The 26,435-nt window shown below is 42.4% G+C and overlaps 4 protein-coding genes across 11 annotated transcripts in view; 1 reads left to right on the top strand and 3 right to left on the bottom strand.

Annotated features, from left to right (window-relative positions):
- On the bottom strand, nt 1–2,434 carry LOC132793568 (golgin subfamily A member 6-like protein 25). Its single transcript, XM_060803552.1, has 4 exons — nt 1,193–2,434; nt 966–1,127; nt 571–908; nt 1–512 (listed from the first exon to the last, which is right to left on the bottom strand). The coding sequence occupies exons 1-4, from the start codon at nt 2,306–2,308 to the stop codon at nt 113–115; spliced, it is 2,016 nt and encodes a 671-aa protein (XP_060659535.1). The 5' UTR covers nt 2,309–2,434; the 3' UTR covers nt 1–112.
- A 161-nt stretch (nt 2,435–2,595) lies between these two features.
- LOC132793571 (vesicle-associated membrane protein-associated protein A) lies at nt 2,596–3,479 on the bottom strand. The gene has a single exon (XM_060803556.1). It carries the CDS (start codon nt 3,378–3,380, stop codon nt 2,688–2,690), a length of 693 nt encoding a protein of 230 aa, XP_060659539.1. The 5' UTR covers nt 3,381–3,479; the 3' UTR covers nt 2,596–2,687.
- Nucleotides 3,480–3,780: 301 nt separating this feature from the next.
- LOC132793566 (NAD(+) hydrolase sarm1) overlaps nt 3,781–26,435 on the bottom strand; it is a 45,832-nt gene continuing 23,177 nt past the window's right edge. For 2 of the 8 annotated variants that reach the window (XM_060803542.1, XM_060803544.1), the window contains exons 3-11: nt 19,958–20,239; nt 14,152–14,405; nt 13,670–14,075; nt 8,334–10,253; nt 8,082–8,261; nt 7,857–8,020; nt 7,455–7,663; nt 5,805–6,777; nt 3,781–3,977 (exon numbers count right to left, since the gene is read on the bottom strand). In XM_060803542.1, the coding sequence (XP_060659525.1) occupies nt 3,893–3,977; nt 5,805–6,777; nt 7,455–7,663; nt 7,857–8,020; nt 8,082–8,261; nt 8,334–10,253; nt 13,670–14,075; nt 14,152–14,405; nt 19,958–20,239 (4,473 nt within the window). In that variant the 3' untranslated portion in view covers nt 3,781–3,892. Of the gene's footprint in view, nt 3,978–4,069; nt 4,373–5,804; nt 7,664–7,856; nt 8,021–8,081; nt 8,262–8,333; nt 10,254–10,766; nt 11,542–11,890; nt 11,930–13,669; nt 14,076–14,151; nt 14,406–16,724; nt 16,836–16,995; nt 17,543–19,957; nt 20,240–26,435 lie in introns of those variants that run through there. The other 6 variants (XM_060803545.1, XM_060803546.1, XM_060803543.1 and 3 more) reach the window with 6 other exon arrangements.
- On the top strand, nt 21,696–26,060 carry LOC132793567 (dyslexia-associated protein KIAA0319-like protein). Its single transcript, XM_060803550.1, has 8 exons — nt 21,696–22,490; nt 22,553–23,851; nt 23,909–24,040; nt 24,110–24,218; nt 24,280–24,470; nt 24,531–25,065; nt 25,133–25,300; nt 25,352–26,060. The coding sequence occupies exons 1-8, from the start codon at nt 21,858–21,860 to the stop codon at nt 25,537–25,539; spliced, it is 3,255 nt and encodes a 1,084-aa protein (XP_060659533.1). The 5' UTR covers nt 21,696–21,857; the 3' UTR covers nt 25,540–26,060.

Consider the following 26,435-nt stretch of genomic DNA (forward strand, 5'->3'; position numbering starts at 1 on the left):
AATGACTAAACAATTTACTTTCCATAGACAAAAGTACAAAAATAGAAGCCACATCTGTGACTACATCTACAGCTAACTAATTACAATCTTATACATCAATCTTTTGGCTTCGTCAGGCTTTCCAAGGCGGTGGCTTTGGCACGTTGCTGGCATTGCGCTTCTGTTGTTTGGCAGTCTGCTTTGCAGTCAGCGCTAGAATCTGATCAAGCTTATCGAAATCACTGGGCGATTTGCTCAACAACAGCTCAATGTATGCCTGCAACTTGTCCATGGGCGATGATGGATCCTTCTTGCCCACTACATCTAAGTTGTTTTTTTCCGTATTGTTGCTGCGCTGCGTTTTGCTCGACTTTGGCGTGTCCGCATAGTGACGTGCATTATTTAAATCAGGAGACTCGGTATCTGTTTCACCGCCCGAAATTTGAAATGTCTGATTGGGTGAAGTGAGAATAGCCAAAGCCTGTTGCCACTGTGCCTCCATAACTCCGTGCAGCTTTTCCGCAATATCCGCACTGAAAAGAATCGAATTTAGTAAACCATTGAAGCAATCATTAATTAAATCTAAATTACCGCTTATTCTTATAACCGCTGAGCTTGAATTCGAGTTCTTCAATCTTCTTGGAAGCATTTGCCAGTTGAAGACGATACAGTTCCACCTCCTCGTTGTGCTTCTCTTGAATGAGATTCAATTCCTGATTGTTCTTTTCGTTTATCATCTCCAGCTGCTTCACAGCGCGCTCTGCTATTAAACGTTCTCTTTCACGTGCTTCTGTCTTTAGAGTCTCCTCCACTTTGTCGAGCTGAAGCTGAAACTCTTGCAGCTTCTTTGCCACAACATTTTCCAGTTGTTGCTGATAATGCTGCTTCAACGATTTTTGTTGTATATCTAGTTTTTTCTTGAGATTCGTCTGCAAATTGAACAATTGGTTATAGAATTGTTTATATTGTAAACTGTTTGGACCGACCTCAGTCTCGGTTAGATTGGCCAGCGCTTCTTGTAGAGATTTGCGCTGTCCCTCGAGCTGATCAGCACGTGTCTTTTGCTTTTGATGATACTCCTGCAGCATTTCCTTCTGCTGGCGTAATGTTGAACTCTCCTTTTCCAGCTCTTCTATGCGCGCCTTGAGCTGTCGAGGAAATAAAATGTATGACTTGACTTCTTATAATGGAATCTACAATTTAGTAGTTGAACCTTCTCTTGCTGATAATCCACCTTGGCGAATCTGTCCCGCAGCTTGTTCAGCTCGCCATGCGACAATTCCTCGGCTCGTCGACTGCTTTGCAGCTGCAGTTCCAGCTGCTCTTGGGCATGCAAAGCATCGCTCGCCTGTCGCTTGCTCCGCTCCACCTCCGCCTCAAGTTTCTCGGTCCGATCTTGAAATTTGGTGGCCAGAGACATGGCCTGCGCCAACTCATGCTGCAGAGCATCACAACGCACCAGAGTATCGCCACGTTCCACTTCCTGCTTGTGCAGGGAGTCCCGCAAATGCTGCACCTCAAAGTTAAGCGTCTTCGTCTGTTGTTCCGCCTGCTGCAGTGCGGCATCTTTGCTGCGATCCACTTCCACGGCCACAGAGATGCGCTGCTCATACTCCAGCAGCTGCGTTTGCAGATTCTGAACCATTTTCTCCAGATGCTGCCGTCGCAGCTGCTCTTCCTTCAGTGAACTGCTTGCCGCTGCAGTCGATGCATTATTTGCTATGACTGTACCTGCCATATTGCTGCTTTTGCCCCACAAATCACTCAGACTTATCAGTCTGGGTTCGGTTACAGAGGCTCCCAAACGTATGCTGGGCAACGAAGTCGCCGCCGGCTGCGATTCCTGAGCTGAGGATCCACGCATCCGCAAATAATCGTCACTGTGATGTTGCTGATGTTGTGGCTGCCAACAAGCATTCTGATCCTCCAGATAATGATCGATCTCATGCAGTAGGTTATCATCGGGTCGACGCACGCCATTCTTCGGCGTCGAGTGCACCACACCATGCAGCTCACGCTGCTGTTTGCTGCCCAGCGCAGTGCGCACAGTGCTCGATGAGATTGTGGACAGATCGGAGGGAGCGTCGAAGCGACGCTCGTCATCGAGTTCGATGTTTTGCAGGCGTGCATTGATGTGATTCAGTTCCGTCTTTTTGCTGGGCATCAAAAATTGATATGCAGCCGTCGTCGGTACTGAAGGCGGAGGCATTGCAAGTACATCTGCCTCAACATCTGCCGCAGTTGCAGCTGCGGTTGGCATCATTTTAGAATAGTAATTTGGTGGTATCAGCAACAATAGATCGGTGTCGTCCGTATCGGTATCACTCATCACTTAAACATAGTCAATTTGAAATAATTAAACTAAATTATTTTTAGCAAATATAAAAATTTAAATAGCCAAGCGAAACAAGCGCTCTGTATGGTTGCTATGACTGCACGTAAACATAAGGGTTGCCACTCGATTTAACTAAATTTAGCAATCAGGCTACGCTACTTATGTGGCAGCGCAAGCAGTGCTGCCAGTCTTACCAACTGCAGTTGGTTGGCAACAAAATAAGTACAAAATCAGCGCATGTGGCAACGCGACGCGTACGGCGAAAAAATGTGAAAAGTGAATTTGAATTTTTTTAAGCTTTATTTTTAACAATTACGCGTGTGCAATGTGTTCTGGTGTTAAAAGTGCGTTATTAAAAGTGATTCTCGTCGATTTACATATAATTTGTCTCGTACATGAAGTAGGCTATGAAAGCGAACAACATTGTGAGTATAACGTAGAGCACCTTGTTCCTCTTCTTCTTATTAATTATTATTTGCGCATTCGCCTTGTCGAGAGCCTCGACTTTTTGCGACAGCGTCTTGCGCTCCTCCTCCAATTCGTGGACTTGATTCAATAGATTGGCCAGGGGATCACTCTCTTCCCTATCCACATTGCCCTCCATACTGTCGACCAAATTAATCGGAGATCTAAGACATGCCTCTGTCAACGTAGTGTTCTGTTCAACAAATTTGATTTTAATTTTGATTTCATTGGCCTTAGCAGGATCAAGGTTGCGCCAATACTGATGCAAGTCCGGCACTTCACCATCTATGGTGGTAGCCAGCAATAGAAACTTGTGGCGTTGCGTATTTTCATTTTCGCTTATTGGATGTACGAATATATCAATATTGCAGGTTTCTCCCGGCTTCACAACACCCACATTTGGGCGCACAAAGAAGAGGCGTGGCGTTGTGGTCTTCAGCTTGAAGGCCATGCGCAACTTCTTGCCAGGATTGTGAACCAATAACTTTTTGCAGATAGCTCGATTAAATGGTCCCTCTAACAACAACTCCTCGGGGGGATCAACGATCAGAACGCCTTCGCTTGTGTTCATTGTCAAATCTTTTTTAGTAGAAATTGTCATTTCTTGAAAAATTCTTTTTTGTTTTTGGTAAAACTATTTTTTTGTTTTCGTTAAAATTAAAATGTGATTGGAACAAAATATTCTCACGAACTGAATATCTACATAATAAAGTGCTCAACGTGCATTAAAAAAGATTTCACAGTGTACTGTGATTAAAAAATTGTGTTTATCAGATATTGTTTTCTATCAAAGAATTAATTTAAATATAATAATGGTAGATTTGAATGAATTTTTAACTAATCTAAAGATGACCTTTTTTTATTAATTAAAATTTATTTTTGTTATCTTTTTAAAGTTAGATTAATATATTAAGAAGAATAAGAATTCAGTCCTTCAGTCCCAGAAACTTATTTTATAATCTATTTTTATTATTCCCAAAAATAACTAAAACACTATAATATAGCTTTTTCATTATTCGTGGAGTATTTAATTCGTTTTCTTTTTTGTATTTACAGGTTCGTTTCGATAAAATTCGGGTAAGTTCAAGTTTCGATTCATATCGTATTGGCTTTCTACCAAAATATCATTCGTCCTGCATTCGGGGACGTTGCCTTCGAGAGGATTATATCCGAGAGCTCCTCGTCCTCCAGATCGTTGCTATGCACCCCATAATGCAAGTACGAGTTTGGGTTGAAAATGAAAATGGAATCATATAGAAGGGAGGGAGACATAGAAGGATAAATACAAAGTTATTTATTGCTTTTGTGAATACACAAAATTCAAATGTGCACACATTTATTAATTGCTTTATTCGCTTGGTTTTGTTGTTTTTTTTGTTTTTGCTTTGATTTAGTTGTGTGTAATAAATAACAATGAATGTTTGTTGCTGATACGGCTGGACATCGATATAGATCACCTTGTTATGGGTTTCGGGATGTGGATTGATGAGGAGGTTGTTGAATTCGATTCGGGGTATGTGCAGAGGCAGGTGTGCGCACAACAATAACAACAAGTACAACAAATTGCAGTAGACAAATGCGCTTTTTTATGGTCTACAAATAAAGTTCAAAAAAGAGAGAAAGAGAAAGAAAAAGAAAGGAAAGATAATATGGAAGAATATTCCATTAAAAATACAAGAAAGAATTCGGATTTAATTAGCAGCATTGACATTCAACACAAACATTAAACAAAATAAATATTACAGAACAGAACAAAGAAACATTTAAAATGAACATGCGAATGATAGAACTGATAAATATATATAAATATATAGAGATGTCTGATAAAGCAGGGGGGACACGCGGATGCAGGGGAAGTTTCCACTTTGGCAATAATACACAAATTGATTTAATTATAATTCACATTTTATTTTGTAACTAGTCCAAATTTTAGGCACTATTTAATCATTAGTCATTAAATATATATTGCAAAAATCAATAAAAATATGCCTTAAGTCTCTTTTGCTAAAATTAAAATATTTTACAGCATAGTTTCTGGTTTTTGTTGTAACTTTAAATTTCCTTTTTTTTTTTGTTTTTTGTCATGTATATTTTTAAATATCACTTAAATATTTTCGTTTCAAGCCACGTTTTGTGTTGTTTTGTGAAGTTTCCTTTAGTTTTTCTCATTTTGCGGACGGTTACAAGAAAAAAATTGCATTTGGAAATTAAATTTACAATTTTTGACAATAAATATTAATCGTATATCATAACGTATAATTAATAGAGTTCTCATGTATTTTTCTTCTTCTCTTTTTTTTGTATGTTTTTGAGTTTTTTTTTCTTTTAAATTAGTTTTATAAATTATGTTTTGATTTTATGCAGTCGTTAAAAATAGTTTATAAATTAGTTTGCAATTTAAATTCGTTTTTTTGCATTTCTAAAAAAAAAAACAACTAATCACAAGGCAAATAGATCTTGACTTTAGACTGAAAGAAGGGGGAGGGGCGTTCAAGAAGTTGTTGTTGTTGTTTTGGGGCAACGCAGGCAAGTTTTAGTGGATGCTAGAAGCTTAACGAGTTTTCAGATACTATGAGCTACGAGCTAAGAGATAAGTTGAGATAGCGAGCGAGTACCATAACCACAGAGAGCAAGAGAGCGAGAAGAGAAGTAAATATAGTCGATAGCGAGCGAGGGGGACTGTGACAAACAGGGGCCCAGGGGATGTGTGCGTGTGTGTATTGAATGAATGATTAATAATATTGATGCATGAGATTCGTTTAAAATGACACAAATGTAACGAGTAGCGAGTGACGAGTAAAAACGTAAAGCAAAGACTTTAGTGAATGAAATGAAAGACGTTAAAATAATAATAATAGTAGAACAAGATGAGTTGTATAGTACGTTGTGCTTGTGTGTCTGTGTGCGTGATTAGATAGTAACGAGTAACGAATGGAAAATAGCGAGTAAACTATGTAGTAGAAGTTTTGCAAATTTGTATCGAGATTAAATCGATCAGAATTTTGTTCGCATTTCTCAGGCTTACTTTTTGATCAGCGAGCGCACTTTTTTCATCGTACGATTAAAGATCGTCTTATTGTTGGCGCTATTGTTCGATCCCAGCGACGAAGTGGACGTCTTAGTGCTGTTCAATCCGCCACCGCGATGCACATGCGCCGACGCACGCTGCTGATTGCCATGCTGACTATGCGACGACGACGATTCGCTCGGCTGTGAACGCACCGATTGCCCATCCTCCCGCTCGCTCTCCGTGGAACTGACGCCATCGGGACTCTGACGACTCGGACGCTCCGGTGTGGGGGATTTCGATGAGGAGCTTGTGTCACGTCGCTGCGGCTGTGGCGTCATTGGCAACACCAGATTCTGCATCGATTGCGTCTCATCGGTTGGCTCATTCACTGGCAATATCTCAGCGAGCGTCTGCTTCGATAGTATGTGATCCAAACTACGCGATTTACGATGCTGCTGCACATTTGCCGGCGGTGGCACCAAATTCTGTTTCTCACGTCTCATCACATTGCACATCTCCTGCTCCTGCTCCTCCTCCCCATCCACTTCATCCTCCGGCTGCAATGTGCTCGTCGAACTGGCATTCGTCAACGCTGTACTCCCAGCGGCCACCACAGCCGCTGCAGCCGCAATTCGTTGCTCTGGGGTGCTCAGGCTATCCTGACTAGTTTCCGCTGCCGCCGCCTGATCCAACAGACCGTCCACGCTGTGCGACCGATAACCGTTCGCCACGCCCCCATTGTGTCCCAGTCCCGCTGCGGAACTGCGTCGCGGTGGCAAATATGCCAGCGGTGTCATGTTCTGCATCGATGCCGAGCCGGCGCCGGACTTATGCAGCATGGCTGCCTGTTGGGTGCGATACGGAGGCAGCATGTGATTTGAACGCTTCGCTGGGCCGCGGCCGTAGCTCAGAAGTGAGGTGCTGCCACCGGCTGCACGTTGACGCGCTGGTGAGGGGGATTGCCGGTATCTATTTGCCTGGTGATTAGCTGATCTCGTGAATTAGCGAGATAGACACAGAGAGAGAGAGAGAGTTCGAGGTGTTGTCGAGAGGTTGCAATCAAAATTAAATTAATTATTAATTCACTTTTGTTTCGAAGAAAGTTATATGTAAGTGTGTGTGTGTGTGTGGTTGAGTGAGAAAAAGAAAAAGTGTAATTAAAAGCAGGGCTGCAAAGTCTATATCGAAGTAGTTACTCCAAATTTATACAGTATGGAAGTTTCAAAGAATTTCCCTACAACGAAACATCCTTGCAGCCTTGTGTCTAGGTGATTATGTGCGTTTGTTTTACGTGTGTGTGTGTGTGTACTTAAAAGAGAGGGGAAAGAGAGTTTCGGGAGAGAGAGATAGAAAGAGAGTCATCGGAGCTGCTTTGAAGCAGTTCTTTGAGGTTGATTTTGTATATAATATATTGCTGAGGAGGATTTTTTGTCTGAGGATGTGTGTTATTGATTTTGTTTTTTGTTTTCTTTTTTTTTTTTTGTAACACTTTGCTGGTTTGTTTGTTGCTTATTCGAGGCTAGCCTAAGTGCTCTCGATGGCCTAGTCTACGCTGTAGTTGGCTTTGATTCGCATTCGAATTTAAATTCGGATTCGGATTCTGATTTTGGTTTTGATTTAGATTTGAAGTCTGATTTGTAGTAGTAGTTGAACTCGTTGGCCCACCTTGTCCGCTGCCATTTGCTGCCATTAATGCATCCACCACACTGCCGTTGCCGCCGCCTCCACCACTGCTTCCGCCTCCGCCGCCGCCTCCTCCTCCATTCGTTTGATAGTCTGGATCGTTGCTGTGCGTTCTTTGGAACGAAGCCACTCCGGGCGTGCCAGGCCCCATCGCCGTAATGCGATCGATATTCTTTTCGCCGCGCAAAAATCTATCAACATCAGAAGATGAAGTTTGTTGATGGGTTGAGAATTTGGGTAGAAGAAGGGAAGGGGAAATTTGAAGTTTAGACATTGAGCTCTTAAGTTGCTACAAATATGTATATATATAAACTATATACTACATTGTAGTAGTATTGGGTCTATTTGGTTGTCCATTTAGTCCTAAATGCGCCGTTAATATACCTTTCGAGCTTGTCGATGCACGCATCCTGGTAGTCATGTATCCAATTGACGCCATTGAAGTTCGCCACGCTGCACATGTCCTCGGGTAGATTCTCTGGCCAACTGAATTTATGATCCATAATTGGGATGATGTTGCAACTGGAGTTGAGGGCAGCCACAATTTCCTGCAATACACGCAAATAAGTGTAAGAGCTTTTCCCGTTTGGGGGTTTCAGGAAGACTTACGCGATGCACCCAATCCTTGCACTCGTCATCGTTGATGCAGCGATGCAGCGCATCGGGGGTTAATACTAAGACAAAGTTCTTTGCCTGACGAATACTGTTCAGTAGGCCATTATCAAATTTGCCCGCCTCCAAGCGCTCCACATCGATGAACACCGAGAAGCCGCGCAACTGCAGATGAACCTGAAGAGGAAATTATTTCCCAAAATTAGTTAACCGCATTTCAACATCATTATCTTTATAAGGACTATTTACCTTAAGCAAACTGGCCAGCTGGGAGCCATTGGAGCGACGATAGCTGACAAACACATCCAGCGTCTTGGCCATGTTCTCTTCCGACGAGCTGGGCAACGAGTTCTCGAGGTTCTTCACCGAATTCAGAATGCGCAAACGATGTATCGCATTCTTGATACCGCACTCAGTCATCAGCATATCCTCGTTGACATGAGGGAGCGTGCACTTGTCAATGCCCGCATTGAGCATGGCATATGTGTAGGTGCAATAATCGGCGCCAATCTCGGCGAGAAAATGATGCATTTTCGCTGTGTCCTTCGACGAATAGTCGGCCATACGCTTGAGATTTTGCAGTTCACGTTCGAAGCGCTTGAGGAGAATGCCATTCGAAATCCCGATATCGTCGCGCAGATTCTCCTGATTAAGCTTGAGCAACAGATCGCCATCCACCTGGGATTCTTTGAACAGCGACAGATACTTGTCGAAGCCAATCTGTTTGACCCATTCCTGCACATCCTCCACGGACCACAACGGCACCTGTTGCGACAACTTGTGAGGCACCGTTTCACCAATCAGACGCAGAGCCTGCGCAGCAAACTTCGAGGCAATCGCATTGGGGCAGCTGGCCACCGTTTTGAGTGCTTCGATGGCGCCAATCTCGTGAAAGATATCGGTGTTTCCCTGCTTGCGTTTGATGCCCGCCTCCATGCAGAAGTGGAACGCGGCCAGATTGCGTGCTTCCTCGCGATTGGAGCTCAACACCGGAACAAGACGTCCCAGCCAATGTTTGCTCTGACCGTGCGCATGCGCCAGATTCGATTTGGCAAACTCGTAGGGATCGTGGGTGGTCACAAAGGGTTCCACAAGATCCAGGCAACCGGACTTGAGCACCTCGGCTTCGATCTCCTTGTTGGCCACAAGCACAGCGATGGCCAAACAGGCGTAGTACTTGATGTTGTCGTCGTTGTGGAACGCCAAGGGGAACAACCACATGGGCACCTTGCGCACAATCATCTCCTCTTGATTCTCCGCGCCACCGTACAGCGATAGATTGACCAAGGCGCTGGCACAGTGACGCAACGTTTCCACATCGCTGGTGCGGCACTTGAAGAGCAGAGCATCGAGACCGCCGAGGCGTATGACATCGGAGCAAGTGCCCTCGGAATGCTTGAAGAGATGCTCCAGTATGCCTGTGCCGACACGTGAATGCTCCATGTTCGATTCCTTTGTACAGACGCAGGCCACATTCACGACCTTATCGAGTCCGTTGTCCACCACATGCGAACGATTCTCGGTGGTCAGACACTGCTCCAGCAACTGGGCGGTGGAGAACTGCAGTTCGCTGTTGTGCTGCACACAGTTCTTCATGAGCAGATCGAGACCTCCACTCTGACGCAGTGAATTGCACAACGAGTAGCCTAGTTCGTGTCCATGTGTGGGCACAGCCCAGGCTCGACGGATCACCTCGTTGATCATCTGCAGATAGACGGACTTTTTGTCGCCGTGACTCGATACGCTGTTGTCGTCGTCCTGCTGAAGTGTGCTCACAAATGTGGTCAGCACATTCGAATACTTTGTGATGGCCTGTTCGATTTCCTGTTGACCGCTGCCGGCGGTTAGGGATTTTAGATCGTCGAGCTTGAGATCCTTGAGCTTGACCATTTGACCGTTGGTGGCAGACATTTGCGAGGAGGAAGAGATCATGCTGCTGCCGGTGCTGGAGACACCTTTGTGTGTCATCGTGTAGTTCGCTTGCGAGGCGGATGACACATGTTTCTCCTGGCTGATGATGCCATTCGAAGTCATCGTCTGCGATTGCTGTGACTGCGAGATGGCTTTCTTGTCGGCGGAGAAATTGTCGCTCTGCACTTTTATGCCGGCGGCGGCGACTTTGTTGGTCGCCTGTTGCGTGATGTCGCCGGTGCGCAGCGAGAGGGCTTCCTAGAAGGCGAGGCAGAGTATAACAGTTAGTACAAGTGTGTAAAACAATTATGCGGGCTGTAAATTGTAAAGATTGCTAATTACATGCTGCTAGAGGACTGACGGTTGTTGTATAACAGTTCATGGACACTGTTATACAAGACAAATTTGATGGTTATGCTATGTTTTCAAGCATATTATATCAATAAAGCTGCTTCTGACATTCAATGTGTATGTATGACAGTTTTCATGTAACTGTTATATACGCTAAAATGTTCATAAACCAGGAAATTCATCTGTGTTTGCTAATATCTCGACTGTGAAAGCCGCATTAGAGTGTATAACAGTTGTTTATGACTGTCATAAACAACTGTTATACTCAGCAAAATTGTGTAGTATGCCAAGAATTGAGTTGTGATTGCTGTGTAAACTATTATGAAAGTCCAATTCGCATGTATAACAGTTTTCATACTGTTATACTCCATTATAAAACATAAATAATTAACACAGTCTCGAACTTAGCCACTGTTATACCTTGCTCTGTTCTACCTCAATGGGTATTTCGCGCACATTTGATTTAATATGGTTGTTGTGGTTTGTCGTGGTGATGATAGCTGGTGTGTGGTTTAAGTTGTGGTTGTGGTTGAGGGGCGTGGCCGTGGGCATTTGTGTGGTGGGTGCGGGCGACAGGGAGCGGGTGGCGGCAACTGGCTGCAAAGGGGGATTAGAACTTTTACGTACTCTATTTTGTGAACTACAACTTTGACTAGAGGATGACGACGACGAAGACGACGACGACGAAGAGGAGGCAGAGGAACAACCAGACGATGACGATGACGACGACGATGAGCAGCTACTTGATGCGCCAGACATTCGGGCAGCGGATGCAGTCGACATGTTTGTGGAGGCACCGACAGACGATGTCAATGGCAAGTTGCTAACCAATTGAATTGGCTGCGGTGGCGGCGACAGCGGCGAGCGAATAGAGCGTCCCAGAGGCGTGCCCGGGGGCGGTGGCGATAACGGCATTTCAACAATGGGACTGGGCGAACGGGTGGGCACAAAATCGGATTGTCCGCTCGATCGAAAGATGCCCTTGCGCACAGGCCAAGGCGCCTGGTTCTGTTGATTGTTGTTGTTATTGTTGGACATGGTTCCCGTGGGGTTTCGTTTACTCGGTTGTGGAGCAACTCAGTTGCAGTTGATTTGATTTGATTAAACGATTCGATTCGACGCGATGCGGTGCGATGCGATGTGGTGTAGTGCTCTTGTTTCGTTCTTGTGAAATAATTAAGTATAACACAGCGTGAACGTGAGAATGAATGTTTTCAGAGTGTTATATACAAGTTAAACACAATTTCAGTTTGCTTATTTATTTTCATACACATCAAAAATAGCGCACAAATTGCCAGCGCTGACGTCGCGCGCTTTCGCTGAGAGGGAAGAGTGTCTTTTTGGTGTATGTGTGGTGAGAGTGTGCGGAAGAGTGTGTGTGTGTGTGAGAGAGTTTGTTGGGAGCATCTCTCGGAGCTACGTTGACATTGACCGACAAATTGAGCTTGTAACAATTATTATACTTGGCTCGCTAATGACACTTAACGTCAAACTGAACAAACACACACATAAAACTCTTAACGAATGTTTGTCAGATATCTCACATATTGCCGAAAGCGATAGCTCATTATTCACTGAAGTTGCGCGTAGAGTTTTGAGAGTTTCGTCAAGTCTCTGTTTCGTTGATTTTAGGAACTTTTGTTTGCTTTCGACGTGATTAATGTGCTTCACATATATTTTTATGAAATTCCACAAGTTGTTGCTTTTTCTTTTTTGGGTGTTTATTTTTAAATGATCCGCCGCGCCGGAAGGTCAAGTTCTAATTTTGTGTCACTTGTTCTGCTTTTGTTAGTGATAATAAGTATTTGTACTATTTTATACTTTATGCGATTGTTTTGCTTTTTCTCTTTTAATTAGGAAGTCGTCTTTTGGTGCCAATTGGCTAATTAATGCATTGTTCATGCATATGTATAACTCATATATGTATATTCACAGAACATATACAAATGTATATACTATATTTCAGACTTGTCAGCTATACGGCGTAACGCTCGCGTCGATCGTTCCTCTGATACTGAGAACCGAGCACCGCTCAGTGCCATTTTATTTAAAGGAAAATATTCTCGAAAAGAAAATAAAAACTTTTTGCTCCCAACGCCAAAAACTGAGCACAATAAAAGAAACAACAACAGGCAGAAACAAGAATGTCGGAAATTTGTATCGAAATTTCGGAGCGTAAAAATAATTGTGATATAAATCAAAAAACTACAATTTACATATGGAACATTTGATTGAAAGTTCTGCTGGAAAACTACTCAGCGGTGCTTCCAAAAACTTTCAACTGCTGAATTTTATAGAATGTATCACAAAGTACATTTGCTTTATGATCTGCTCGTCGACAATAAAGAGACGGCTGAACACATGGAGCGTGTCTGCAGTTGGCCCAATGCCAGGCAATAGATCTAATTTGTAGCATTATCATCTTAGCCAGGGGGTTAAAATCAAATCGTGTTCCTTGCGGATAAAACTTGAACAAAGTGCTTGCTAACAGCAAGTTGTAGTTGACTTTTGAACTTTAGTATTATTAATTATTATTTATTTATGCAATGGACTGGATGTAATTGCATCATCTGTCGCGAATTGCGTTGCTAGCTAACTAGCTGACTTTTATGGGACCCATCATAAAACAATTTATGCTAATTTGTAATACGCCGGCCTAGTCGATGATACGTCAGCTCGATTTTTCCCCCCTCGCTCACTGATTAGATAGTGTGGGTCACAACAAAAGGCAGCGCTCGTTGCCCGGGGAAACCAGAAAAAAAAGTACCTGAATTTTCTTGAACATCGATCCCTTGACTTGGTCTCCTTTCTTGCAAAAATGACGAACTAGACGAGGACTGCTCCGCTGGAGCTGGTGGCACTTGTAGAGGAACATATTACGTATACGCGATGCTATTCCGCAGTAGACTGTTGCCTACTTTTGGGCGCCTGGCAAACACACATACGAAATGTGGCAAGAAAATCGATTTTATTCCTTGGGGAGGGATTGTTAACTTAATTTAACTGGATAGTTTTCACTTTCGTTTGGGTGCGAAGGCGAAGGCGACGCCATTAACGGCTCGTGTGTCCCTCTTATGCGACTTGAACATGCACGCGACGGAGTTCGACTGAAAGGAGTGTCACAGCAGGGCACAACAGTTGGGTACGCGGAGTGAGCTTTCGCTAAGGGTTGACTACCGGGGGGTGTACAGAGCTTTCAAAGCTCGCCACTTGCAGATTTAATAACAGAGTTCAACGACTAGTTTTTGTTGTTTTGTCTATCGCATGTAATTAGCTATGTACGCAACAACAGTTTACGCATTGATTTTGATCGATTTGCTCACCTGCATGACGGCTGCCTTCTCTTCGGTCTTGACGCCATCCATTTCCAGGCGATTTCGCATCGCTGACGCAGCCTTAGCCTCTTTGTAATCAATATCACCGGCCTGCAGACGCTTCATCTCTGCCGTATTGCTCGTTGCCTGCTCGGAACTGAAGCCATCGGCGACGACTTTTGTGGTTGCCACTGATTTCGAACGTTTCTCCTCGAATTTGATGGTATCGATGGTTTTGTTGGAGCCACTGAGGCCGCTGCTCGCGCTCAGCTGTGCGGCAGCCGGATGTGTGAGATCCAGGCCGCTGCCAAAATGTTTGTGTGTGCAATCATCGTCGCCATCTGGCGTCGTGACAATGCCATGACAACTGCTATCATCATCACGATCCACCAGATTCTCGAATGAAGCGCGCATTCTACACAGCAAAAATTAAAAGAGAGAGAATGTGTTAGCACTTGATTGTTATAGCTGAGAGGGGCTTTACTACTCACTTCTTTTTCAGCTGCGTTATGGCATCTTCGCTATTGAGACCCTTGAGGTCGTCAATCGATGGATGATGTCGTGCCTGCGGCGGTGCCGCTGTGAGACGCTCTATTTCCGACATGGACATTTTAATATCTGTGAGATCGCGCTTGACGGCGGCAGCCTTCATTTCCGAAGACGTCGTCGATGACGAGGATGTTATGTGATGTAGACGCTGTGATTTCTTCTCAACTCGCGTCGTTGTGCTGCTGCTGTTTACAACCTGCCAAAGAGAGAGAGATGAGAATAGAACACATTTAATAAGAGCAGAAAACTTGTGATGTTGAATCAGCCAGCAAATATGCGAAGTATGCAGACATTTTGTGCAGTTGTCGCGCACTCGACAAATATTACTTATACGCATCTATATATCCGATATGATATACTACTCTCTCTCTCTCTCTCTCTCTGTGTCTGTTTCTGTGCTATCTGTGCTTTCGGTTTTATGGCAGGCGCTTAGTGGTTGTCGCCTTTATAAATCAACCGAGAGCTGTTTCGGTTTTTTTTTTTGTGTATTGTTATTTTTGCGAACCCCTCGACGAGCATTTGCTTAACTGTTTGGCTTTTTTGGGGTTCTGATAGATAGGTTTTACTGGCTCGACTTGTGCAGCGTTTCTTCTATCTGATAAACAAAACATTGTGATAAATGGCCAATTGTTTATGGTTCTCCCTCCCCAAATTAACAAATCATTTATAGCCGCTCTTTTGCTCGGAGTGTGTTCGAGTGTCGAACTGAAGATAATTTGCACACAATTTCTGTCTTCTGTGAGATACATCAGCAAAACTCAAGTGCTGATTGTCTGCGCTTTGTATAATTATACCTGGTGCCCGTAGGGTTGAAGGGTATTATGTGTTTGTGATGGCAAATGAATCTAATTGACAGAAGAAGCTTTGTGTGACTCCATTAAATATACTTTTATATTCTTGATCAGAGTATATAGCAGAGACAATATAAACTATAATTTCTCTCATCTTGTTTTATCAACATATGCATTTTGGAAGATTTCAGTATTCTTTGGTATATGTTATATATAAATTATACCAACATACCAAATATGCATTTCAGTATATTATGATATAGTTCAAAAATTTTATACCAACATATCAAATATACCTTTTGGTATATTATAGTCATTTCAGTATTTTTCAGAAAATGTTATATTAAAATATCAAATATACATTTCGGTATATTATGGTATTTTTCGGTATATGTTATATGTAAGTATATGCTATAGCAATATACCAAATTTATAGTATATTATTTTATATTTCAGTATTTTTCGATATATGTTATATCAAAATACCAAATATAAATTTCGGTATGTCAGTATTTTTTAAGCTAATTTAGTATATTTAAACAATAACCGAATGATTTGCTTGTATTAAAAACGTAGAACGAGTATCTCACAGTCGAGCATACTCAAGTTTCCTACTTGTTTCCCCATTTGGGATTCGCGTTATGAAAGGCATTACATATGTCAGTCATATCTGCAGCTGTTGCAGTGACAAATTTGCATTAGTCATAAACTCTATTTAAATACAACTTATTTAATTCCGAGATGAACTTTAAGTATAGTTAAAAACTTTACTATTACTCATTATTGCTATCTTTCATTCGTTTCACATTCCATCAACAGTTACATCAATTATTTTACGCTTTTCAAGTTATTGTTCTTCAATAAACGTTTTGTAGTTGTTGAAGATTGTAAATTCATTGTCGAAATTTCAGAAAGCTTTGGGCCACAAATTCTTTAGCCAATTATATTTCGACAGCACTAATGAATAGTTATTGTGGGTTTTTCGCAGAAAATCTATTTATTTTGGCAAACAGCACTTGAATTGCTACGTGAAATTTTTTGAACAGGTTGACAGCAAACAAGAAGACCGCACAAATCTTTTCCGTTTTTTTTTTTTTTTTTTTCTTTTTGACAAATGCTGCCACAACATTACGAATCAATTCTAATTTTGGACACATTTCATTTTTGTCTCGTTGTGTTTCGAGAAGAAGCGCCAAATTGTAGAACGTGCCCAATATTTTGTGTGTAGGTGTTTATAGGTTGTATAAGGCGCGAAGCTCTGACTAATAAAACATATTCATATATAAAATGCAAATAGTATAACAATAATTATCCGGTTTTGGAAAAGAATAATAATAAACATGCATAATTCTGTTGTCTGCGATTTGTAATCACATTCTCTTTCTCTCTCATTCTATGGCATAATATGAATCGGACTTATCGCAGCAATTGTGCCAATGGGGAAAAAAATTCCCCAAGTGCCAAGTGATCGACATTCTCTTTTTATTTTTTCGCTGTTCTTGCTGCAGTGTATTGTGTTGGTAAATATTATTATTATTATACTGTTGGGGTTCGCTTGGTCGCTTGGGCTGCTAGCGTTACTTGGACATGGTGGCAGTCAATAGTATAGATTAGATATGAATATGGGAACCTTAAGTTAACGCTTTTAAGACTGCGTCATTTACTAATTTATCATTATTATTATTATGTATGTGTGTGTGTGCGGGGTCTAAAGTAGTACTAACCAATGACAGCTAACACGTTGGACGTTAAGAGTTTTCTGGAAATTCCTCTAGGCGAATTTCCTTTTCATGCGTTACGTATACGACAAGTTGTCGCTGCCAAAACTAAACAAACGCTGGGGGGGCTTATCAGTAGACACACAAATATGTATATATACTATATACATTAGACACAAGAATCTGTTTTTTTTTATTGTCTAACTTGCGCAGAGTCTCTTAAATATTTATACTTGATTTATTTACTCATATATATTTGTATTGTTTTTTCGCGTACTTTGTAATGATTTTTTGTTGGCCAGCTTTTTGCGTTGCTCTCCCTTCTTGTTGTTTCTTCGTAAGTTTCACACGCTGAGAAGACGCGTTGCAAACTGAACTGAACTTTGCGTTAACAATTTTCACGCTTGCCCAAATAATAATCTTTCGAGGTTTCTTCTTTTTGTTATTATTGTTATTGTAGATGTGTAGTTCGTTGTTCGTTTAGATGTTTTATTTTGTTTGTGTATGTATAGAATACTGATAACAAAAAAGAGGGTTCGTTTAATTGTTCGTTAATTGGCAAAAAGTTGTGTGTGTTTAACTTTTGCTCTTTTCGTTCGAAATCGTTGTGTTTTGGTATTATGCAAAATATTTATTTCTATATTATAATATTAGACGAAGGATGCGCTGCCGTCACACGAGAAAAACAAAGTCACTCTGCACGTTTTGAAACAGAAAATCAACAAATATTCATTGGCAATTCTTTTCGGGCGACGTTTTGTAGATTTTTCCTCTTTTTGGTTTTTTTGTGCGCGCGACGCTCGCTTCTCGTTCGTTTCGTTAACTAAAGTAAAATGAGCGAATTCCTAGCGACGCCGTCGTTGCTGGGTTCTGTTCGCTGTGCGCGAGCTTTGCTTGAGCTAGAGCTTTCACTGCCGACGTTGACGTCGACGACGTCGCTGCTGCGGGCGACTGCTTGTCATTTTAAAGTGGCATCGGTGCGATCGATGTGTGGGTGCAAGCGGGACAGCTAGTGGGAACACATCGAAAGTTTGCTATTGACATGAGCTCAGCGCGCGTTGAGAATTCTAGGAAATCATATTGTAAATACTATTCTTGCCGGCAGCAGCAGCCGACGCAACAACAACAACAACAAGAATAGCAACAATGACAACGCGTTGCCTATTTATATGTATTATTTAATTTATGCAGCGTTATTCTTGCTGTTTTTGCTACTCTCTTACTTTGCATTTCCATAATTCCTCACGTTTTAGTCCAAGCGATTTTCTAATTAACGCGTTCAGCTTGGGTTTTTTATACTCAATCTATCGCTGTCTTTGTCTCGCGTTAACTGTCTGTGTTTTTTGTATCTCGTTTGCGAGATGTTTGCTTACTTGATTAGTGTCGCTTTTTTGCATTAACCCCATTAAGGTGAGAGGGAGATGGAGACGGAGACGGGATGCTTTTTCGTCATGAATTGTTTTTGCTCGCTGTTTATATTTATAATTATTGTGTGGCGTTTTTACTGTGTTTACACACTATATAATAAGCTACTAATTTATGTACAATTGATAAACAATTGACTTAATAAATTTGCATAATCAGTGGCAAGCGTAGGTTATCTATCTGCTAATGTTCAATAAATTCCCCAGCATCTTTTCCCTCCTCTTCTCTCCTCTCCACTCTTTCTCTTTCTTCGGGCATGACTAATAATATATTTGCCATATTTCATTTATTGGCCATAAATTAAGTTCATTAGCTTCTTTTTTGGCACTTCCATATTTATGTATTTTATAATACCAGAGATTTAATAATCTTTGTTTAGTATTTTATAATCCATCCATCTTTTCGATGACATGCGTCACACTCTCCTTTCTTTCACCCTTGCTTTAAATTTATAAATTTCTTTATTAGTCGTTACAATCACAAAGTGTTCTGCGAAAAGAAATCATATCGATTCTCGTTCATGCTCAAAATAAAAGTATTTTCTCAGAAATTTCGCATGTCAACCAATTCGGACAGCTAATTTTCGTTAGAAACAACTTGGCGAGGATTGACTTTATTCATTTCTATATATTATATTTTGTATACGAAGTGTTGTCTGTGTGTCAACAAACAATCGCATAATAATTATTAAAGCTCAGTGAAGAATCTCTGATTAGAAACATCTGCTCAAAAGCTCGCTCTCTCTGTCTCTCTCTCTGTGTCTCTCTCTCACTCATGACGAACTAACGACGACGTCACGAAGCGGATCTCGTGCCGGTAAATGAGAAATAAGTTCGTCTGTCATCAAGCAGAGCATAAATAAATAAAATGTATGATTAAGTGGGTTCAATTGTTGACGCTGCTCTCTTGATTGCATAATAAAATACTTATTTAAAAGACGCTCGAGACATTTGTCATCCATAAATTTAAAAGTACTTCGCACTGACAGAAATCTTCATCATAATAATCAAAACTAACTTGACCAAGACAACAACTGAACGCAAAGCGTGTAAGCGACTATTTTGGAGGCAAGTGATTCAATGCGCGAGGTGTCGAAAACGGATTGATAAGCCAACCAACCAGCTAAGGGGAACTCTCTGATGCCGCTAAAGCAATCTTATCTATGGAGAATCCGTCATGAACATATCTTTCACTGCAAGACAAATACTATATATATACATATATGGGTAATAACATTAATGAGCCAACGTTTTTGTATGCAAACCGAGCTAAGGGCAATTAAGTTTATGACGCCTTTGCTCAATCAATAGTTGTGAACACCCCGAAATGAATACTCAATGATTATGCCGAGTTGTAAATATTATTCAAACACACAATAATTGTTGCTTTGAGCTGCGAGTTTCGGTTTCAGTTTCAGTTTTGCCCAGCAGCCGTTGTGTCGCCAATCGTCGGGAATGTTGTAATCTAATCGGGTTTGTTTGATATCGAATCGAATCGAATCGATTCGTTAACCTTTAACGGGAAAACGTGCTGGCCAACAACTACTACTGATCGCTCCTGATCGTTCTTGCTCACTCTTATCAGTCGAGTCGAAATGCTTTGACAAAAGGTTTTACATTTTTGGCTTAAGTAATTGTTTAAAAATAGCAACGCGTCAGGCAGGCAGTCAGTCAGGGCTGCCTTTATCACAAAAGGGAGTCGTAGCCATTGCTTGCCTCATCAATAATGTGACATCGAAACAATTGTTAATCAATCGCCCCCAACATTGCGTATACGTAATGTGTGTTATTATCTTCGTTGCTGCTGCTTCTTACCTGTTGCGATGTGGATGTGGATTGATGTGAGGTTTCCTTAAGACTACTGCATGAACTAGAACTTGTATTTATCTGTCGTCCGCCCAAACTCGATGCTGAATTGTTCCCAGCACTCAGCGCTCCTCCAACTCCATTTGTGGAGCCATTCAATGTGGGCGTGGCGCTGAGCTGAAGCGGTGAACCGGCCGCTGATTGTCCACTCTTCTTGTTGAAACTCTCAATGAGCGTTGTGGCCGGACTCAACATGCCGCCGCTCTGTGAACTATCCGAAAAGTCTGTCATCTGAAAAAATCAAACAAAAAAGAAGAATCGATACTGATTAGTGTCTTATTCTGTATTCTGGTTTTTATTGCTATTGACACAATGAAAATGTCGTAGAATACAACTAAAAGGTTTTATCGCCCATTCTTCGAAGCTTTAGATCAGCAGAATTGCCTTATATGGACACAAGCGAAAAGTCGCACGACTCTACAGATATCGTCGTCTAGGTAAATGTTTAGTCACATCATCATGCATCATGACAGGTCACTATCTAGAGATTGTTTTAAGAGATGTAAGTCCGGAAGTAGATTAAATGTGACAACTATAAGCGTGCCAAACTATAAGCCAGTGACTTTAAAACTGTAGTCACTAAAAGAATCGCGACTCTAGAGATATCGTCGTCTAGGTAAATGTTTAGTCACATCATCATGCATCATGGCAGGTCACTATCTAGAGATTCTTTTTAGATGTAAGTCCGGAAGTAGATTAAATGTGACAACTAGAAACGTGTCAAACCGTATTTACGAAAGGAAGAGCTTTAAAGTTAACAGAAAGACAGTAACAACTAAACTGTACACCCCATAATTAAGGGAAATATTTAGCCACTTACTTGGAGTGTTTAACAAAATTAAAAGTATTCAAAAGTTTCACACAGTATTTAAGCTTTGCTTTTTATTTTATTTTACTTTACTTGATCCACCACTTTGGCTATCTAAAGAAGCCGACAGTGGCTCTCAAACTGTATGCGCGACTCCCATTAGTAAAGAAAAAGTTTAGCAACTCACTCTTAGTGTTGAACAATACTAATAGTATTCTTAGGTTGAGCAATTGATTTATGTTTGTTTTGATTTTGTTTTGTTATGCTAATCAGTTGCCATGCATTTGGCTTTTTTGCATATTTACATAAGAGTTTTGCCTTTTTGATTTAGCACAAAGCTATATAAATAACACGCTGGCAGCTGGGCGATTTGTTATTGTTTTTTGATTTTTTTTTTTGTTGTGCTGCAAATGTGTGTACATAATTAATAACGTTTCGAGTCGCTTCTGATTAAAATTCCATTTACGCGTGGGCGTCACGCTGTTTTACTGAGCTACTTGAGCCCGTTTCTCAGTTGGTTGTGTGTTCGTTGTGTGGGCGCCTTGCGACCAGTTTTGCGATTTACGATTCGCGTTCTTCCCTCGGAATCAATAATTCGCAATTCGCACATATATTTGCAATGTAATTTATGACAAAATGCGCCTCTCAATAAAACTGTTTATTTTTTTTTTCTCCCATCATAAAACACGCCATAAACACGCAAACCGAAACGACGCGCGACGCACGGTTTAACAGTGTTGAAAGCTTTTTATTTGTGCTTTTGCGCAAGCTTTAAAACGTAACGTACATTTGTCGCGACGGTAGCTTACAACACTGTGAGCGTTGCCCATAAGCTGCAGCTAAAGCCGAACAGCTGTTTGTGGTATATTTAGTGTATTTCTTGTGCGAGTTGGTCACATTGCGCTGCTCGGAGCGATTCGCAGAAGTTGATAAAAATGTTTTAATTTGTGCGCATTAAAAAGTGTTTGTTTTTAAAGTGTTTGTGTCGTGGAAAGTGTGTGTGTTAAAAGTGTAATCTGATTGTGCAATTTGTAACGCAAAATGCGAGCGTTCGAACAAAGATGGCTGTTTTGCTGCTGCTGGCTAACGATGGCGTCAGCGGCAGCATACGCGACGTCCGTCGACGTCATGGCAGCGCCAGCTGGAGTGGGGAGTGTTGTCGCTGCAGCAGCAGAGGCAGCTGCTTCGGGTAGCACATTAACAACAACAACAACCAATGCCAACAGCAAACAGTTGCCCGTGTGCAGTCGCATGCTGCGTCATGTGTTTGAGAATGCAACGCCACGCGACGAACAGCAGGCGGGCATCTTTGTGGAGTACAAACCGGAGGCGGGGCAACCTATGGACGAGGAGTCGTATCTGTGGAACTGTCTGGACGCGTGTTGCGAGAAATCGCAGAACCAAACACAGGCCAATCCCTGCAATGTGGTTCTGGTGTTCAAGCGCAAATGCTATCACATTCACTGTGTCAGCAATGAGGCGTGTCTGCCCAAGCCACTTTCACGTGAACGCGAAAACGATAAGGTGCAAATGGTTCTAGTCAATCCGGTGGGCGGCACAGCAGAGTCAGAGACATGGACGCAGCTGCTCAAGGCTGCCAAACAAACGGCCGAAGTGTTGCCATACGATGCAGAGCTCAACTTTTGGAAGCAGCCACGTCGGCTACCTTTTCAAGTTAGTTGGAGACACACAAATGCTTCTCTTCTCCCTTATTAAAAGTATTTCATGTTTTACAGGACAGCAATGCCTACGATGACGATGATTTTCCCATTGCGGAGAAGCGCATGAAACAACTGCTGTTGCAACAACAACAAACGGCAGATGACAACGATGAGGACTTGAGTTACTATGGCGAGAATGCCAAATTCATGACCTGCGACCTGGACACACCTTGTCCCCCGCAAGAGCAATGTGTGCCACTTCAACCAAATGCAGTCACCGGACTCTGCAGATGCAAACGTAACTTTGTGCGCAACAAGCAGTTGAAGTGTGTCATGCCAGCGGTGCCTTATCGCGCCTACAGCAACGAGGCAGCTATCGCAGAAGACGCACAAGAAGCCGCCGCTGCTGCTAGTGAAATTGCGACAGAGGCGGTGTTGCCACCGCCTGCTAAGCAGGAAGCCAACAAAGCGATTGTGGTGTCGGTGATGTCAAAGGACGTTCAGCTACCTGAACAAGAGGTCACGTTGGCGGCATTTACAGTGCCCGACGAGCAGACAAGTGGCACGAAATACAAATACCTCTGGACACTGATATCACAACCCAAGGGGCCGATGAATGGCACGATATCGGATCAAAGCAAATCCAAGGTGAAGTTATCGAATCTGTCCGAGGGTTTGTACACCTTCAAGGTGACAGTGACGGGAGACAATGGCACGTTTGGCGAGGCGGCCGCCAATGTCACAGTGATGCCTGAAAAACGCATTAATCAAGCGCCACAGGTGATTATATCACCCAAGGAACAGATTATACGCCAGCCCACATCGAATGCGGTGCTCGATGGCAGTCCTAGCACCGATGACGATAAGATCATCAATTGGCACTGGGAAGTCATCTCGGGACCGATTGGTTATCAACCTCAGCTCCCCGAGGTAAACACACTGCAACTGGATCTCACTTCGCCGGGCAATTACACCTTTAAACTGACCGTAACGGATTCCAACAACGTGACCAACTCGACCACAGCCACGATAGCAGTGCTGAAGGAGACGGACTATGCGCCGGTGGCGAATGCCGGCGATGCCGTCATCTTGTATCTGCCCAACAATAATGTGACGCTCAACGGCACAGCGAGTTCGGATGATCACGAAATTGTGGCTTGGGAGTGGACCAAAGATGCCAGCGACGAAGCCAAAGCTGTGGACATGCAGAACACGAGAACTCCATATGTGCAGCTGTCCAATCTGGAGGAGGGCATGTATACCTTTGTGCTGAAGGTGACCGATGGCAGCGGACAGTCGAGCACCGCCAAAGTGCATGTGTTTGTGAAGCCACCAACGAATTCCCCGCCTGTGGTCAAAGCGGGCATGAATGTGGTAAGTTCAATTGTGTAAAACTTGATAAAAAGGCTGTATTAATCTTTCATCTTTTAGACCAGCAATTTGCCCGTCAACTGGGCGCTGTTGAATGGCTCCGAGTCTAAGGATGACATTGCCATAAAGAGCTATCAATGGAAGCAGCTGAGCGGACCGAATAATGCGATTATTCTTCAGGCCAACAGCTCGGTAAGTTTTTGGGCCAACAAACCACACTCGAAACGAAAGCTAATCTTATCTCGTTTATATCGTTGACAGATTGCCAATGCCACAAGCCTAACGCTGGGACTTTATGAGTTCGAGCTGAGCGTGGCCGATGAGAACAACAATATGGCCAGCGACAGCACTTGGGTGAAGATTGTGCAGGGTGAGTGGAGTAGTAACATCTAACAGAAGAACCTCTAATTACATTTATATATCTATTGTAGAACGCAATGCGGCGCCTATTGCGAATGCGGGCGGAGATCGAACCATAACGCTGCCGGTGACAGCAATTTATTTGAATGGCACGCAATCGTCGGATGATCTGGCGGTGGTCAAGTACGTGTGGACACGTGAGGACAATAGTTTGGCAGCTGGCACCATTGTAGGCGACACCGACAAGCAGTCGGTTATGATTGTAAGACGACATTGAACTTTATGCCATGAATCATTAATTGTTATATTTCACACCTTGTAGCTAACGAATGTGGTGCAAGGTCGCTACGTCTTCAAGCTGACTGTGAGCGATGATCAGGGTTTGACTGGCACCGATACAGTCAGCATTAATGTGCATCCCGATCCCATGTTGCATTACCTCGTGGAAATGACGCTGCCCATGGGAATTTCGGTGATAACCAAAAGCGAATTGGACTCGACAGTGCAAAAGTTGCAACTTCTACTGGGCGACGACAACAAAATACAAATTCGTGAACTCAAATACGATCTCCACACTGAGGCAGCTGTGCTCGTATTTTATGTCCTAGCCGATGCGACGGTGAAAGGTGAACCAGCCAAGCCGGTGAATGGTCTACATGTGGAGCGTTTGCTGCGTGCCAAACTGCAAAAGGATGCCTCGATACTCGGGGCACTTTATGTGGACATACGCACCACTGTGTGCCAGAATAATTGCTCGGGACATGGACGTTGCAATCCATCGACACGAGCTTGCGAATGCGAAGCATTCTGGATGCCCTCTGTGGGCTATTTTATCAACAACGACGAGGCCAATTGTGGTAAGTATGGAGTAAAAAATATCTCTAAAGAATAGATTGTTTTACATACTGTGTTTTCGCTTTGCAGATTGGTCGATTTTATATGTGTTTGTGGGCGTCATTGCCAGCTGCCTGTTGCTGTCTGGCATCTTTTGGGGCATTGCGTGCGCCTGTCGCCAGAGCAAGAAGCCGCGATTGCGTCAGAAGGTGCAAAAGTATGCGCTGATTGGCGCACAGGACGAGGAGGCAGCCAATTGTGAGTAGTCAACAGTTTAGCATGGGCATCGATTAATATTTCTTTTTGTAGATTCACGCAACACTTCGTTGACTGAATCGGAGACGGATTCGGATGTGCTCTTCGAGACGCGCTCGAAGAGTAATGGCATTGGCAAGCACAAAGGACACCACAGCAGCTCGCATGGCAGCGGTAGCAGCGCAGGACGCGATGGCAACAAATTTGCAGTCACCAAATTGGGGCGCAAGATCAAGGCATAGACACAGTTTGAATGTGTGTGACTGTTTGTTCTTATATAGAGAGAGTGTGTGTGTGTGTGAGTGAGTGTGTGATATATTTGTATTTGTACTTGTATTTCTATATAATCCTGTATACTATATATATATATATATCCTGAATACTATATGTGTATATGTATGTACTTGTATCTTTTGTACTTGCCGCGCGCTCCGACTGCGCCTCAACTTTTTATTGTGTATCTATGCTATATATATATTTATATATGTTTATGTGTGCGTGCTTGTGAGTATGTATGTTCCTTTTTATACTTATGTGATATGTGCACAACCTCTTGGTTATTAAGCTTTTATTATTATAATTATTATTTGTATCGTTTTATAGTATTATTTTTATTACGCCACGCTGCCGGGCAATAAACTTGTGTTTATCTTAATATTTATAATCTATGCTTTTATTAGTGCATATGCGTTTTGTTTACGTTCGTATTGTGTATAGAAGTTGCAATAGAAGCGATAGAAGTTCACAATCAATGTAATAAATTACATGAAACTGCTTAAAAACCCAACAAAAATTGTAGTTTTTATGGCAGTGCATTTCGAACTGTTTTGTACTGCGGGGGTTTGACATGCAGCGTGCTGCATTGTAAACATTAATAAAATATAGTTAATTCTAGAATATTATAATGAATGTTACATTATTACGGAAGTCAATTGTGACTTCTGTGCAATGCTTCTCAAACCTACTGATGAACTGCACTGCACAAACAGTTTGACAGTAATGCCACAGTTTTGCATGCTTGTTTGTAATTTCTGGCTGTCGCCACTCGATTTGAAACGCATTTCAACAACTATTGACGCATTTTATTTGCCTTGCACCCACATTCGACTGCCTACGAGTTCCTGGTAACTGGAAATTC

The sequence above is a fragment of the Drosophila nasuta genome, chromosome 3 (genome assembly GCF_023558535.2).
Source record: "Drosophila nasuta strain 15112-1781.00 chromosome 3, ASM2355853v1, whole genome shotgun sequence".
NCBI lineage: Eukaryota > Metazoa > Arthropoda > Insecta > Diptera > Drosophilidae > Drosophila > Drosophila nasuta.

What these genes read in the sequence shown, in the direction of transcription:
- LOC132793568 (XM_060803552.1), bottom strand. Translation starts at nt 2,308, where the DNA reads ATGAGTGATACCGATACGGACGACACCGATCTATTGTTGCTGATACCA. An exon ending in TGGATTATCAGCAAGAGAAG is followed by an intron (nt 1,128 to 1,192) that starts GTTCAACTACTA and finishes TTTCCTCGACAG; the next exon opens with CTCAAGGCGCGCATAGAAGA. An exon ending in CCAATCTAACCGAGACTGAG is followed by an intron (nt 909 to 965) that starts GTCGGTCCAAAC and finishes TTCAATTTGCAG; the next exon opens with ACGAATCTCAAGAAAAAACT.
- LOC132793571 (XM_060803556.1), bottom strand. Translation starts at nt 3,380, where the DNA reads ATGACAATTTCTACTAAAAAAGATTTGACAATGAACACAAGCGAAGGC.
- LOC132793567 (XM_060803550.1), top strand. Translation starts at nt 21,858, where the DNA reads ATGCGAGCGTTCGAACAAAGATGGCTGTTTTGCTGCTGCTGGCTAACG. An exon ending in CACGTCGGCTACCTTTTCAA is followed by an intron (nt 22,491 to 22,552) that starts GTTAGTTGGAGA and finishes CATGTTTTACAG; the next exon opens with GACAGCAATGCCTACGATGA. An exon ending in TTGGGTGAAGATTGTGCAGG is followed by an intron (nt 24,219 to 24,279) that starts GTGAGTGGAGTA and finishes TATCTATTGTAG; the next exon opens with AACGCAATGCGGCGCCTATT.